Consider the following 16,830-nt stretch of genomic DNA (forward strand, 5'->3'; position numbering starts at 1 on the left):
AGTGTCTAGTTTGAAACTTTTATCCTCATAAATTTGAATAATAGCAATGCACTTGGGGACTTCAACACTATTATCATATTTGAGAAGGGGGAAAAAAAAGGGTACACGGTGTTGTATTTTATAAAGAAAATACAACAGTATGAAGTGAAGTAATATGTAAAATTAATTGTGATGTGCTTTTTTGATCTGTTCCAGATGGCATATTCTGTTATGTGGTTTGTTTATTAATGAGTGTTATCTTGAGTTATTGCATGCATTAGCTGATGGCTGGGATTTGGATGTGGTAGGATATTATTTTAAGTTTCTTCTTGGGTGGAACATTTAGCTGAATACTGAGTAAATTACCAGAAATATGTGTACAATTATAGAACAAAGAAATGGGTTAAATATCAAATTTTAATATGGTGCAGGGCATTCTTTGACCTGTAATATGGGATATAGTCTTCATGGCACTGTTCCTACCCATTTATAACACGTCAGTAGAATTAATAGAAGAATTAATAGAAGAACAAAAAAATGAAAAGTTTGAGTACAAGTGAGCTGCATCTACATAATAATTACAGACTAATTTCTACTGGTAGTTAGATACATTTGAAGGAAGGTATAGCAATACTTTTTATTAGTTTGACAGAAAACTTAGGAATCATTTGGTGGAATTATGTGGGAAAAATTTAAGACATGAAATTGTCTTAAATTGTTGGGTGATGAAATTTGTTTGTACACACTCAAAAACAGATGAAACAGACGAGTTCTTTAATATTTGAGAAACAACAGTACAAACTAATCACAAATAAAGAATATTATTGGTTTGCGATTTTATTAAATGGAAATGGCAATTACATTTACACAAGTAGTTAGAAAAATTTGGAGAGAAAAGTCAATCTAACAGTAATGGCAGCAAGTTACTAGAATTTTGCATAGCATGGATTCTAATCAGTTCTAGAAAAAAAAAAAGACACTTCATATGAATTGCAAGCTAAAATTGTTGGTTTATTGGCTATTGACATGTCTTCCCCCCCATGAACTTTACTTAGTTGAAACTTACTGAATAAGTGAAAGTGGCTCTACTTAACCACTTCATAATACAGCCCTATTCACCTATTCCAATGATGTTTCAATCTCAACTTCGCGGGTTTATTAAATGTAGGCTTAAAAACAGGCAGACTAAGTCAGGGTTAAGCAAACCGCCATGTCCTGCACAACAATAGTCTCCCCTTGTCCAAATCAGAATATGAAACCCAGAAGCAAAAGAAACAATAAACATTATGAGAATTAACTTATTAAAGGGTACAATTTATTTGAATATCCTCAATAAGCATAATTTAAGCAAAGAAGCAGTAACCACCCGTTAAGATCTTCAAGAATAATCATTCCATGGTTATTTCAAAAGCCAACAGTAATAATTAACAAATAAGACTCTAAGCTGAAAATCCAACATCTTCTGAATGATAAGAATATATATTAGATAACCATCCCCACAAGCAAAACAGAGTTAAAAGTCAAGCAAAAAACTTGAACAACTACTGGACCAAAAGAAAATCACTGAGGAACTCTGTAAGTCACTGAACCCAATAATTGCACTAGGAAAGGAAAAATGAGAGTAGGTGTTTGTTATAAGCACTGAGAAAGGAAAAATGAGAGTAGGTGAATATTATAGGCCTAATGAATCTTATGAGTATAATGAGCAATTGTGCAGAGAAGTAGTGGGCCAGTAAATTAGAGTGTCTTATAATGGGAGATTTTAATTTCTCGGATATTGACTGGAATTTGTGGGTTGGTCACTCACACACTAGCAAGGCTTTTGTGGATTTATTGGATGATTGTTTTCTACAGCAGCATGTTCGGGAGGCAACTAGAGGGAATAATACTCTTGATCTGATTATCAGTAGTGATGCTTCATGCATCAAGAATCTGCAGATAAAGGAACCACTAGGTGGCAGTGATCACAGTGTGCTGAAGTGGGATTTACTCAGAGGTAACTACCATCAAGGGTAAAGGGAAGGGTTTTTGCTTTCGTAAAGGTGACTACGGTGGTCTGAGACAGTATTTAAATTCTGTACGGTGGAACCAACTGATGATGTTACCAACAGTAAATTCAAAATGGGAAGAATTCAAAGAATTAATCTTGGAAGCTACTAGGCTTTTCATACCAACAAAGAAATATTGTTCAAGATTTAGGCCTAAATGGATGTCAGATGAACTAATTAGACATGTGACAGAGAAGAAAAATGCATGGGATACAAATAAATTAACATGTGACACAGAAGTCTATGATAGATATAAGCTGGTCTGTAACCAAGTTACAAAGGAGGTTAGGCAGGCGAAACCAGATTACGAAAAATCTCTGGCAAAGGATGCAAAGAAAAACAGCAAAGAGTTCTTTACTTACGTAAACTCTAGAAGGAAGGGGATGAATCAGATTGGTCCACTTGATATTGATGGTTCAACTGTTGATGATCCTGCTCAGGTAGCTAACAAACTAAATAAATATTTTGCATCTACATTCACACATGAGGAGTTATTCAGGGAGGGGAATGCCAGAGGTGTATTCAACTCTGGCAGTAAGCTAGATAATCTTGTAATAACTGAGAGTAAAGTGGAGGAGAAATTGTTGAAGATAAACATAAGAAAGGAACCTGGGGTGGATGGAATCTATCCAGTTATATTAAAGGAGGCAGCAAAGAAAGTAAGCAGACCCTTAGCCATAATTATGAGAGCTTCCCTGGACTCAGGGGAGGTACCCATGTACTGGAGATGTGCAAATGTGACCCCAATCCACAAAGGAGGATCAAAGGGAGACACAGGTAATTACAGACCTGTTAGTTTAACTTCTGTTCCAGGGAAATTAATGGAGGCACTGGTTAAAGAAGCATTGCAGGATCATCTAGACAAGACTTCAGTTATAGCTCTGACACAGCATGGGTTTGTTAAGAAGTCTTGTCTGACAAATTTGATTGGATACTATGATGGAGTCACAAAGGAACTGGATGCAAAGAATAACTTTGATATCATATATTTGGATTTTAAAAAGGCCTTTGATACCATTGCACATGGAAGACTGCTGCACAAATTGGAGCAGTGTGGCATTGGAGGCAAATTGCTGCTATAGATAAAGGGATGGTTGAGTGGGAGAAGACAGAGAGTGGTAATCAATGGAAGCTGCTCTTTGTAGACTAATGTTATTAGTGGAGTCCCTCCAGGTTCAGTGTTGGGTGGGTCCTTTGTTGTTTTCTGTATTTATAAATGATATTGATGATGGTATATCAGGCTTAATGTCCAAGATTGCAGACGATAAGGAGGTTGGGAGGGTTGTTATTGACACTAATGACAGTACACTGCTGCAACAGGATCTAGAAAAGTTGAGCAGATGGGCTGAGAGGTGGCAAATGAAGTTTAACATTGACAAATGTAAAGTACTACATATGGGAAGCAGTAATCGCAGAGTAACGTATCAACTCTGTGGTATGACACTGACAGTGGTAGAGAATGAAAAGGACCAGGGGGTAATTGTGCAGGCAGATATGAAGTTTTCTGAGCAGTGCAGACAGTCTGCAAGAGTAGCTCATGGTGTCTTGTCAATGATATACTGGAATTTTTCTAGTAGGGATAAGGAGGTGATTATCCCCTTGTATAAGGCAATGGTCAGGCCACACCTTGAGTACTGTATACAAGTCTGGAGGCCTCATTTTAAGAAGGATGTAGAACGAGTACAGAGAAGGGCAACAAAATTAGTGAAAGGAATAAAGGGTTGCTCTTACGAAGAAAGGCTTAAGTTTTGCAATTACAGTGTCTGGAGACTAGGCACCTGCGAGGTGATCTGATTGAGGTGTATAAAGCCTTGAATGGTTTGAGCATGCTGAATGCTGATGGAATCCTTCCTCTTGCTCAGAATAATCGTCTGAGAGGGCATAAATTCAAATTGAGGAAAGACGGTTGTAGGCTAGATGTGTGGAAGTTTGCCTTTAGCCAGTGGGCGGTTGATTGCTGGAACAAACTTCCATATGTTGTTGTAGAAGTTGATAGCTTAAATAGATTAAACACTTGACAAACATTTGGAGCGAGTGGATGGGTGAAATAAGGGGTTTTTTTTTTTTTTTTTTTTTGCTGATGCTGTATAAGTTTGCTTTTTTGCATCATGTAGTTTTGGTATTGCTAATTGAGAAGCTTCCCCTATTTATTTACAAACACCAAAATAACAAAACTTACTGTCCTGAGTAATTAATTTCTATTTCTTAGGATGATAAATAGGCAACTGGCAAGACTTAATAAAAGTTGACCCTCAGAACCCACAAGCCATTAGAAACACAATCATTAATTGAAAAACCGATTTGGATTTTTTTTGTCTTTGTATTTTGTCTCTTTTTGTTGTCTTTTCTGTAGTTTTTGATGGTTGTTTGAATAATTTTGGTGAGGTGGAACAGTAACCATTATTCAATAATGTTTCATTAAAAATTAAAAGAGGATAATATCAAAAAATTCAGAAACAAAGCCATAAATAGAAACTACAGTCCAGATGGATGGATTGTAGGTCCACATATTTGTCAGATATATTCAACTAGAAACACTCCACCCTAGAATTTAAAAAAAATGTCTTAACTCTTTCTGCTCCAGCTGTTTCACACTATAATAAATTAAACTAAATGAACAAGATTATATTTGAAATATTATATATCATGTACTACACTTTGTAATTTTAATTTGTTCAACTTCCAATATTGGTGTTGAATTCTTTTTAAACACACACACACACACACGCACACATGTGATTGTTCTGTTAAGGTAGGACTTATCAAATATTGTATAATAGTTTTTCATGTCAAGTTATCCATATATTAAGTTCCTTTTTTTTTTTTTTTTTTCTTTAAGCAATTTTAAAGTTTTTTTAAAATTTCAAATCTAATTTTTTTTTTTTCTTTTTCCAGAGGATGATAATGAAGACTTGGAGCCTGAATCAAAAAGAGCTAGGATACAGTTCCAGTTAGGAGACTTAGAAGAGGGAACAGGTAGCTTGGTAATAACACAGCATGCATCAAATCAGGTAAGTCCTAACAACTACAAACATTATTTATTTATTTCTAAAAGTAATTGGTGTTGTACAGTTCAGAGATATTGGGCACTGTTTCCCAATCAATAATACAATATATTTCGAATGGGAAATATAAGCATTTCTTTTTTTCACCTCTCTTGGGTGTGCTTTTTTTTTTTATGTTCTGTAGTATGCAGTATCCACCAGATATCTAGATAGAAGTTTGTGCATGTTTCTAAAAAGACTAGATATCTTGAATGCTGACATATGTCATGTTGCAAAATCTAGTGAAAATAACCCTACTTTAGTTCAATGCCTGTTAATGGAGTCATTAAAAGTACTGTTCAGTACCTTTTAATTAATTAAAATTACAAGTACTGTTCAGTATTTAGTGATTGTTATGAATAATTGGACCAATAATTAATGCTGTTGAATAATTCCTATGAACTGTATGCAGTTCATAGGGATTGTTTGCTGTCCAAACTTTGTTGCTCTTAGAATTGACAGAACTATTAATATATAATTCACTCCTGATTATCCAGGAGCAGTTGACCAAGGGCTCAGTAGTATGCAGAAGTCTAAGACTTTCCACAGAAGTCAAATAAATAAAGAGGAAATACACAGAATCTGATATAGGTGCTGCATGTTTAGATTTTGTGATATTCCTGTAAACAAGACCATGAATTCCCCAAAAACCTCAAGCTTTGCTTTCTGCCTACTAGCTCAAAAGACTAGATTGAACCTACTAGCTCAACTAGTCATATTTCAGTAATTCTTTCAGATATACTACTGTATGGTTAATTTTAGCATTCTTCTCAGTTTTTATTTGTGTTTGTGTTTGTGTACATCCATGTTAAAACAGAAATGGGTTGTGTCTATCAAATTTGAGCTAATCAATAAACATAAAAATTGTACCGAAGTGTCAACTTAAATGAGGGAATAAAATGTTGCTGAAAAAACCATATATGAGATATGTTAAAAAATAAGGATAAATTAATCATGTTTGCTGGAGTTTCCCACACTATATACTGTTGTGTATACTTTTATAATTATGAATATATATATATACACACGAGAGGGTATCAAAAAGTTCATACCCTTACCTCGAAATAATAGCCCTAAAAAGGTGAAACTTCAAGGAACTTTAATCCTTTTCTATGTACTCTCCATGTATAGTAACAAATTTCTTCCATTTATGGATCAGTTGTTTAATGCCTTGATCATAGAAGTCCACACTTTTTACCCGAAACCATGATTCCATTTCATTGATGACTTCCTGAGACAAATCAAAGTGGCATTGATACAATAGTTTCTTCATTTCTCAAAACAAGAAGTCTGACGTGCTAAGTCAGGACAATAGAGTGGGTGCTGCAGTAGTTCGAAGCCACACTGGTCAACAAAATTTACCATTGTGGCAATGGCCATGTGAGCCGGTGCATTGCCTGAGAGAAGATGGACCACTTTGGTTAATTCCACTCCTTTTCACCTTCAAAGCATCGCGTAACTTTTTCAAAAGATTTCTGTAGTATTCTCCTGTAAGTGTGGAACCATGAGGTAGGTAATCTCTCAGGATAACCCCTTTTCTGTCCCAAAATACGGACATCACCTTCTTTGCAGATGTAATGGTCTTTGCCTTTTTGGGAGGTGGGGAGGTATGCTTCCACTGCTTTGACATGTCTTTAGTCTTTGGATCATACTGGTACACCCAGCTAAAATACTTCCTAGATCATTTCACAAATATACGTGGTCTAGGAGGCTTCCAGTTCAGCTAGTGTATAATCTTGCTACCTCTACTCTGCCAGATAGTAACTGGAGGGACTCCGAGTAGTATGTATATGGGGGATGGCATTGTCGAGGCCAGGTTATGTCAAGGATCTGGGTATATTCTTACCATGTGTACGCCATATCCAAAAATTTCATTACTTCATACAGCATGTCCCTCCCCCCACTTTTTCTTAGAATACACCATGAATTGTCAAACTAATAGAGTATAGACTAAAACCAAACAACAACGGTCGAAGTGAGTGGTCCTTTAGGCACCTCAGATCACAACTTGGTGATTGTCTCTTCTCCAATGGAGCCTTTATCTCATGGCTATTCCCAACCTCATATTGTTTAGCATTACAAGAATGCAAAATGGGATCACCTGTGAGATTTCTTTTCTTCTTTTCCTTGATCGGATTACTGTTTCAAAACTTCTGATGTCAATGTTTGCTCAGATCGTGTCAGTTAAATTATTCTTGTAGGAATAGAATTCTTTATTCCACACTCCACTTTAAAATCTCGTCCTTTCTCTAAACCTTGGTTTTCTAATAAATGTGCTAAGGCTGTTCAAGAGAAGAATGTTGCTTATTGTAATTGGCTTGTTTCCAATTCTTCAGTTTCATTTTTTGCCTACACCAAAGCTCACAACAATTGTAAAGCAGTTATTAATCAGTCCAAACTATATTTTGAACAGACTAAGAGTAGAAAACTTGCTTCTTGCCCTAATGGTAGCTGAGCATTCTGGCTGCAGCTTTTCCCTATCTCTGCTCCCACCTCTGTCAAAACCAGATGGTTCTGTTGTCAAGGATAAAGCTGACCTTCTAGCATCCCATTTTTCTTCCAACTCATGTATTAATGATCTTGGTAAAACACCTCCCACCATTCCCAACATGCTCCATTCAATGCCTCCTGTGATCTTCCATAAAAAGGATGTTAGAAGGATTTTGACGAATCTCGATTCTAAAAAAGCTCCAGGTCCTGATGGTATTTCTCCACTTGTTCTCAAAATCTGTGCTCCTGTTCTTTGCTCCCTTTTTACACTTTCTTATTCCAGTAGTTCCAGTTTTTCCTTCTGCTTGGAAATTTGCTCATATCCAGCCAGTTCCTAAAAAGGGTGACAAATCCCTCCCATCCAATTATTGTCCCATTACAATTACTTCTACTCTTTCTAAAGTAATGGAGAAATCAATTAACCGCCAGGTGATCCCCTGGTGATATTCTGGCTTATGTTACTCATTTATGAACAAATTTAATGAAAAAGTTCAGTGAAACACAAGCAGTAGCTTTTTACATCTCTAAGGATTTCAGTTGTGGTTGGCATAAAAGTATTCTAAACAAGCTTCCATCTTATGGTTTGCCAATTGTTTTTTGTAATTGGTTATCCAGTTTTCTCTCTGATCACTCACTGAGGGTGATGGTAGATGGCTCTCTGTCTTCTAACTTCTCCACTAATGCTGGTGTCCCCCAAGGTTCAGTTCTTTCCCCCACTCTTTTCCTCTTATATATTTATCTCCTTCTTCCATTGACTGGAAATCCTATCCGTAGTTTTGCTGATGATAGCACATTGCATTCCACTTTCCATTTTGAGAAACTTTCCCTCGCTCAATCAGCTTCAACTTCTCGAATATCTGCTACCAATTCCTTAAATGCTGATCTCCAGTGGGGCAAAGACAACTTAGTTGATTTCAATCTTTCTAAAACTGAGTCTTGTCTTATATCTTGCAAAAATAATTCTTCTGCTCCTATGCTTATCTTTGGTGACACTCTGATTTCTAAGCAAAATGATATATCTCTTTTGGGGATTACCCTGACTTCTAATCTCTCTTGGCACAAGCACATTACAAATATTGCTTCCTCTGCATCTAAAAAACTTGGTTTTTCTCTTTCGCTCTCGGTGTTACTTTTATTGCAAACAGCTGCTTACTCTACAAATCACAAATCCACCCTATCATGGAATATTACTCCCACATCTGGGGTGGTGCCCCCAAAACCCCTCTCAGGCTTCTAGATTCCATTCAGAAGAGGGCAGTTAGGTTAATTAATGACTCCTCTCTAACAGAGTTTCTCCACTCTCTGTCTTATAGATACTGTTTCTGCTGCATGCCTTTTCTACGGATACTTCCACGGGCACTGTTCTTCTGAATTGGCTTCTATAATTCCCACTCTCTCTCTTTCAAAACAGTCCGAACATGTGCCACCACCAGCCAACATCCATTTACTGTCCAACTTCAAACTCACAGAACCAGCTTTTCATTTTCCTCGTTTATTCATTCAACTGCTGTTTTCTGGAACAATCTTCCTTCATACATATTTCCTGAAAATTACAGTGTACAGAAGTTCGTCTAATGTCAACAAATATCTTCTTTCGTGTTTGGGGTTTTCATTAAAAAAAAAAAAAAAACATTTGTCATTTGTCAACAACAGAAAAAAAAAGTTCTCAACATCGACATTACACAAATCCAACAGTTGCCGAGAACATTGCATTTGACATTGATTCTGCAAAGGCATCAGCAGTCTTGGAACCCATTGTGCGGAGACCTTAAACATGTGCAGATGGTCATGTAAAATGCTGTGGACAGACTCATAACTAATTCCCACTGCATTTGCAATGAAATGAATTGTCACACGTCTGTCACTCAGCACTAGCTGCTCAAACTTTGCAACCGTCTCACTGTCTGTGGATGTTGATGGCCTTCCTTCTCTTGGCTCATCAAAGACACTTGTATGACTGCAAGTGTCTTTGATGAGCACTTTTTTTTTACCGTGTCATAGGATGGACAATTCTGCTCATACACAGCTTTCATTTCTTTGTCAATTTCCTGAGCTTTCTTGCCCTGCAAATGCAGGAACTTTTGATCACTGCTCGATACTTCACTTTGTCAACTATAGAGCCCTTCCTCAGATTCCGGGCTCTACCTCTGGTGTTCGATCACCTACAGGAATGAAATTTCATGTGTTAGTTATTGAATATGTAGACAACTTATATTAAGAACGGCATGTTTCTACTGATGTTTTATTTAGGTCAGGTACAAACGTTTTGATATCCCCTCATGTATATAAAAGTAAATTTACATTTTTATCACATTTAAGAGTTTTTCTTAAATTTTGCAGATTATCTGGGAAAAATTTATTTCCCAGCTACCCCAGATGATCAGGAGCAGAATGCTTGAATCTTCCTCAAACCACTCCTCATGCAGTTAGCACAGTGGATGGTTCCATTGTCATTTTGGAAGTATCCCTTTCCATAGGGGTAAATGTTGTGGATTGAATATACTCAGCATTGCTGAGTGTACTGGATCCACAACAATGTATGTTCAGATATTCTGTGACATTCACAGTATCCTCCAGAGGGTTCAGAGACCAAGGGTATGTCAGGAAAACATGACCCACACCATTACCCCCCCTCCTACACAACATGTGCTGTCATTGCACAGCAGGATGGTTCCTGTGCCTCATGGTTTTCTTGATGTGTGTGCACTCTTTGATCAGTGTGTTCCAATTTAAGCTTTGATTGGATCATGTGACTTGCTTCTACTCTTCTTGCATCCATCCTTTGTGTTCCTGGCACCAGTGCACCCATATTTTCCAGATGGTATCTGAGATCAATGGCTTCTACAAAGGTTGCCTACTGCCATGGTGCAGCTTTGTAGGTTTTTTTGCATGGTGTGAGTTGAGTCCAATGCTTTGTACTTTTCCTGTGTAAAGGTAGAGATTAATTGTTCCACCATTTGGTAATGATTACACTTCATAATCTACTTCCATTGCACACACACCCTGCTCTGCCACCTTACATCTGCCGACCGGGCTAGCCGAGTGGGTAAAGTACCTGCCCGGCAACCCAAAGGTCGCGGGTTCGATTCCCGCCTCGGGCTTGGATCAAAGTACTGCAAAAACCTTGGGAGGTGCAATATGGCCACAGAAGCCGATGCGCCAACAACTACCAAATCAAAAAAAAAAAAAAAAAAAAACCTTACATCTTTGGCTGCAGTTGTGTGCATTCACAAATATTTTCCAGAAATTTTATCACTCATTAAAGACTCAAATGACACTAGTCTTTCAAGAAATTTGCCAGATGTGCATTGACAATCATTAACTGTTTGGAGGGCCTTGCAATTTTATCAACTCTCCATTGCCAGTGAACTGATTTTGTCTGGTCACATAGCTTTATAGTGCTTTCCTCCATGTCACGTGAATTCTTTGACTAACAAAGGTGATTTGTATGCAGACCAAACCTCCATGGCCTTAATGGAGTGGCCAGGCAGAATAGATGTTTTTCCTTGCCCTCTTTCCTTTAAAAAATCACTTATCCTATTATTTCTTGCATCTAATAATCTGAGGTCATAAAACAGAATGAACAGTTTTCACTTCTGTCAGCTGATATCAACTCCATTCTTTGTAATGCAACACTGGAGGAGAAGCTTAACACATACACATAAATATATAAATTTATACTAAAACTACTTTACTGTATTTCATAATTTATACTATAGAGATAATAACATCTAATATTAAGTTTTTATCTTACATTTAATATTAAGCATTAAATTTTAAGAAATCTGGTACTAAAATTTATTAATTTTGAATTTTTTAAATGTCTTGTAATAAATTTCTTTTCTTAAATATAATTATTAAAATTTTGAAATTTTAGAATGTTATATAAATTATGAGAAAAAACATTTATCCTTCCATTTTTCATATCTAATAGTCTCTAAGGTCACAGAACAGAATGTATGAATATGCTTTACAGTTAAATCTGATATGAGTTATGGGGCTAGCATCTTAATGTAAGAAAACCATTCTTTGTAATGCAACAAGAATGCATTACAGAGAAATGTGTAAAATTGTCCTTCACTGATGGAGGACAAGTTTGCCACATTTATTACCTTTATATGTTACTGCTGTAATTGTAGAATTTTTTCCCTCCATGAGTTAGTATTAGAATTCAAAAAATGATTTAAGAAAAAAAGCATATACAGAATCATCATAAAAAAAAAAAAAAAAAAAAAACCTTATCTCATTTGCCCATTCGTTTTAATAATTTGTCCAATCCTTCTTTAAATTTATTCAAACTGTCCATTTCCCCATCTTCAGGAAAATTGTTTCAACAATTACTCTGGCTGAAAGCAAATTTCCGCACATCTATCCTGCAACCATCCATTTTCAATTTAAATTTAACTCCCATTGTGTATTTTTCTGAAAAAGAGGATACCATTAGCATTTAGTTTACTCAATCCATTTAAAGCTTTAAACACTACAATCAGATCTCACAGGTGCCTTTCAGTGTCTAGTTTTCAGAAACTAATTTACAGAACTTAAGTCTTTCTTGGTAAGCATACCATTTTGTGTCTCTGTTGGCCTTCTCTGCAATAGACCATTTCAACAGATCTGCAGCCTAACCATTACCTTATACAACAGGAAAGTAACCGGTTTGTTTCCATTGGCAAAATTCCTGTATATAATTCCTAGAACCCTCATGAGCTGTCTCAGATTACTCTGTTACTTCTGCCATTTTCATTCTCCTCTGCTTTGAGTGTAGTACCACAGCAATTGCAGAATAGCAAAGCAATTAGATTTGCTATTCTGCAATTATTGATACTATATGCAGTACCTTGCATTTATCAATGATAAAACTCAATTGCCACTTTTCAGCCTGTTTGCCTAATTTACCCAGGTCTTTTTTGAAGTAGTGTACTCCAAGTAGCATCATAAACCAAAAAAAAAAGGGTAGGCCCTCTTTTGTGTCATCACAAATTTTGACATTAAATGTAATATGTCTTCATCAGTCTCATTATTAACTATTGAAGACAGTAAGGGTCTCAACACTGAACCCTGATGGACTCCACTAATAATAGTCCACGAAGTGCAGTGGCCATTAATAACCACTATCCCCTGCCACTCAACTATCCCTTTATTCACAAAAGTAACTTGCTACACTGCTCCAATTTCCACAGATTTTTTTCATGCAGAACAGTGTCAAAAGCTTTACTGAAATATACCCATATGATGTCAAAATTTATTTTTATTTATTTATTATTTTTTCATCCAGTTCCTCTGCAATTACTTCATATTAACTAATCAGATTGTCATAAAAGATCTCCCCTTTAAAGATCCATGCTATGATTTCTGTGTAACTACATTCGTCAAGATGATCTTGTGTTAATTATTTAACCACTGGCTCTATTATTTTCCTTGGGACAAAGTCAAGCTTGCATATATAATTATCCACTTCCATCTTTGAACCCTCCCTTTTGAATAGGAAAGACATTCCAGTCTGAGGGACCTTCCTAGATTTTCAGGATGCTCTCATTATGATGACTAAAGGTTGAACTACCTCTTTTGCTCTTTTTAACTACTTCTATAATTGGATTCTAATGAATACAATTACATTAATATTTTAATATAATTGGATTCATTCCATCAGCCCCCAGGTGCTTTGTCCACATTTGGCTACAGCAGTTTCTTGCCTTGCTTTCTCTTATTATAAAATCATTTGACCTCCAATCAGTATTATATAGACTTCTGCTAACCCTGTCTCTAAAAACTTCATATATGAATGTGTGAATATGCAAAATATTTATCAAGTTTATCAACAATAAGTACAGGATCATCAGTAGTTAAATCACAGTACCTGTGATTAATTTTATCATGTAGCATTTGTTAACAGCATCAGTTGGTTTCACTGAAAAGAATTTAAACTGTCTAAAACCATTGTAATCACTTTTGTGAAAGCAAAATTTCTTTCACCCTTGGCAGTATTTATTTCTTTAAGTAAATTTAACGTCAGTATACTATGATTGATGCTACCTGTATGCCCTGACATTTACAGTAAATGTTGAATGAAGTTGCTACTGATAATCAGATCGAGTATTGCTTTCTCTTGTTGCCACTCTAACATGCTTGACCAAAAACAGTTATCTAGTAAATCTAGAAATGTTTTACTACTGAGTGAACAACCAACTTGCAAGTTCCAATCAATATCTGGAAAGTTAAAGTTAATGGTAGGAAATTCTGAAGTGTGATAAAAAAAAAAAAAATTCAGACAGCTATAATCAAAATAGTCTGTGTCACAGATCAGCCAAACCTGCTCTGATTTGACTAATGTGGTAATTTAATAATAGCTGCATCACTTCAGCATGCTTTTCTATGATATATTTTGCAACCTATTCAGTAGACATTTTACATCTTTCTTTTTTTTTGGTCAAAAGATACTCAGCTACTGACATTAGATACTCAATCTTCTGTTCCTAGACTTAAAAGCTGGATCATATTCTGCTGCTTCTCAAATTCCTTAGTTAATGACATTTTGTAGTTAGCATATGAGATTATTTCAATTAGTTTTTTGCTTCTGCAAATATAATTTTTAAAAATATTACTGCATTCTAAGGTTTAAAATTTTACAGTGAACAGCTAAAACCTTATTTGCTTCAGTGGAAAGAAGACAGTAAAATATAGCATTTCTAGTAATTATTCCTCTGATCTCCTCTTTAAAAACATTTAATGGAACACAATCAGATGAGCTAATTTTTTTTTTTTTTTTTTTTTTGTGTATAAATTAATTTAGAATGGTTCATTGCAAAATTATACCAGAAACTAATATTGATGGTCACTTCTAGGTAAGATTAACTTGTTTTCTTTTTTTCTTTTTTTTTTTTTGTCTCATTTGAGAACTCTAATGAAGCTTTCTGCAGAGTTGATATCTTGTATATATTTTTCATTTAACTCTGCCAGCCTTATTAAATGTTAAATATAACAATGTAGAATAGATGTGTAGAAATTTGCCTTTAGCCAGTGGGTGTTAATTGCTGGAACAAACTTCCATCTGTCATTGTGGAAGTTGATAGGTTTAATAGATTTAAGGAGAACCTGGACAAACATTTAGAGGGATCTGTTTTGTAATTTTTTTTTTTTTTTTTGGCTGATGCTGCATAAGCTCATACACTTGCTTTCTTGCATCACATGCCACTACTACTACTCTTATGGTAGGAAAAAGGATGAGACGAGATTCTTGAAACTAGTTACACAAATATCTTATCAAAATAAATAATTCCTTATTAATATAACTCAAATATCAAAACTCTCCATATATTAAAATTCTCCATGTATTGAATTCATCCACTCTAACAATGTTAAGTGGATGAATTCAAAATTATATGTATCAGAAAAGTTCAAATTTGCACTAAAAGTAATATTTCTGTAGGTTGCCATGGTAACATCAGGAACAGGATTAAGCAGTGAAGCAGCTATTGTTGCACTACAGGCAGCACAGCAAGCTGCGGAACAAGCGATGCAGCAGGTAAGAACCGTCATACAAATATCTTTGTAGTCGAACTCTTTGTTCAAGTCAATTGCATCTACTTGGAGAGTTCTAAAAGCAGATTAGTTTACTTTAGTGTTTTAAATAGTATAATAAATAAACTTATATGAAACCTAAGAACTTAACTGGTTACACCAATGAGTATATTAGTGTAAGAACCTTCATCAATTTCGAAATGTTTTATGTAATGTATAGTGTAATTGACAAAATTTTTTGTATCTCTTTCATTTTTCTCTTTACCATAAAAGCATTAAACATCTTATATTGTGAATGAAGCTACAGATTTATTCAGTGTATGTAGCACTTTCCCCACAAAGAGAAGTATGTTACCATTTATTTATGGGCACCATTTCCAGAATGTGATTGTTCATCAGTGGAATAACTATGCTATATAGAGTTTGAATATTACTAGTTATAAATTTATGGCATTTGATCATATGCATATTTTGATATCTCACATTTGTGAGATATCAAATTGTAGAAACTTGTTGATCACCAAGTTTTCTTCATCAGATCCTTCATTGATTGTGCTTAGTCAACCACTGTTGAAAAGGCAGAAAGTGTCCTGAAACAAGCTGCTGGGTAATGACAATCTTTAAAAAATAAATAGTATACTTGTCTTTATGGGGAAGTGCTGTTTGGATGTAAAATTAACAAAATAAATTAAATTTATTATCTTATCAGTTTCAATTCAGATTTTTTTTTATATTAATTTTAATAATTGAAATTACAATGTGCTTTTAATTTTATGATTCCTTCTATCTTGAGCTGGCCTGGTTCTGTTTACCTTAAATAATCAAGACTACTGTATTTACTTTTACAGTGATATTTAAGTACTACACTTGTTTGAAATTGGCTTATAATTTTTCTTTTAGGGTGAGCAAGATACCATTGTACTGCCTCCACAACCTCAACAGATCCTAGTAGTAGCTGATCCAGCTCATTTAGTAGCACTTCAGCAATTTGCACAACAAGCCCAATTAGAAAGTAGTCTTTCTGCAGATGGAACTGAAGACCCATCTTCTCCACAATTGCACGTCGATGACTGTATCACTATTGAAGGTCCAAACAATCTTGATGATACTGATGATGATAAAGATGGTGTTTGTGGTCCTGTTGATGTTACTCTAGCTGTTACAGATACTGGTTCTCTCATCACTTATACCACTCAAGCTACTGATGCATGATGACTCTACTATATGTTAGTAGATATAATGCAGCTTCCAGTTTTCCTTACATGCATAGCAGTATATAATGTACTTGATGTACAGCATCTGATTCAAGCATCTGTTGTAGAGCTCAAATTACTCTGAATCAAGATGCAAGAAAGCTGATATTCTGTACAGAATCAAGTCATAAACTGAAAGTGATTAGCAAGAAAATTTGCATGCACAGATTTTTATGCATTTTCATTAAGAACGTAGTAAATAAAGTCATACAAGTTGTGTACAGGCCTTTCATAATATAGGCACAACTTTTAAGTTAATTTTGCTTGCATTTTTAATGTAAGTAGTTCTTGAAAGTATTATCCTCTCACAAAATCCTTGTTTAAGTCCTGGAAAAAAATGTTTCTGCTGTAACTTTTTTTTTTTTTTTTAGAATTTTCACAGAGCATTTGTTTCACCTTTTGTAACATGTGACTTGATTGATAAAAATGCTTCAAGATTTTTCCCTATTTATAGAAAATGAATATAACTTCATAAAAATGCATGGATTATGAAGCAAC

The 16,830-nt window shown here is 35.2% G+C and overlaps 1 protein-coding gene across 1 annotated transcript in view; it reads left to right on the forward strand.

Moving 5' to 3' along the window:
• The window catches only part of LOC150075295 (uncharacterized), a 75,390-nt gene extending 58,838 nt beyond the window's left edge, over positions 1-16,552 (forward strand). Inside the window, exons 9-11 of the mRNA XM_090388313.1 lie at positions 4,923-5,038; positions 14,988-15,083; positions 15,980-16,552. Coding sequence (XP_090244439.1) covers positions 4,923-5,038; positions 14,988-15,083; positions 15,980-16,291 — 524 coding nt within the window. The 3' untranslated portion in view covers positions 16,292-16,552. The remainder of the gene's footprint in view (positions 1-4,922; positions 5,039-14,987; positions 15,084-15,979) is intronic.
• Positions 16,553-16,830: the final 278 nt, after the last annotated feature.

The sequence above is a fragment of the Mastigoproctus giganteus genome, chromosome 14, assembly GCF_048544385.1.
Source record: "Mastigoproctus giganteus isolate SK-2022 chromosome 14, ASM4854438v1, whole genome shotgun sequence".
NCBI classification, from domain to species: Eukaryota; Metazoa; Arthropoda; class Arachnida; order Uropygi; family Thelyphonidae; genus Mastigoproctus; species Mastigoproctus giganteus.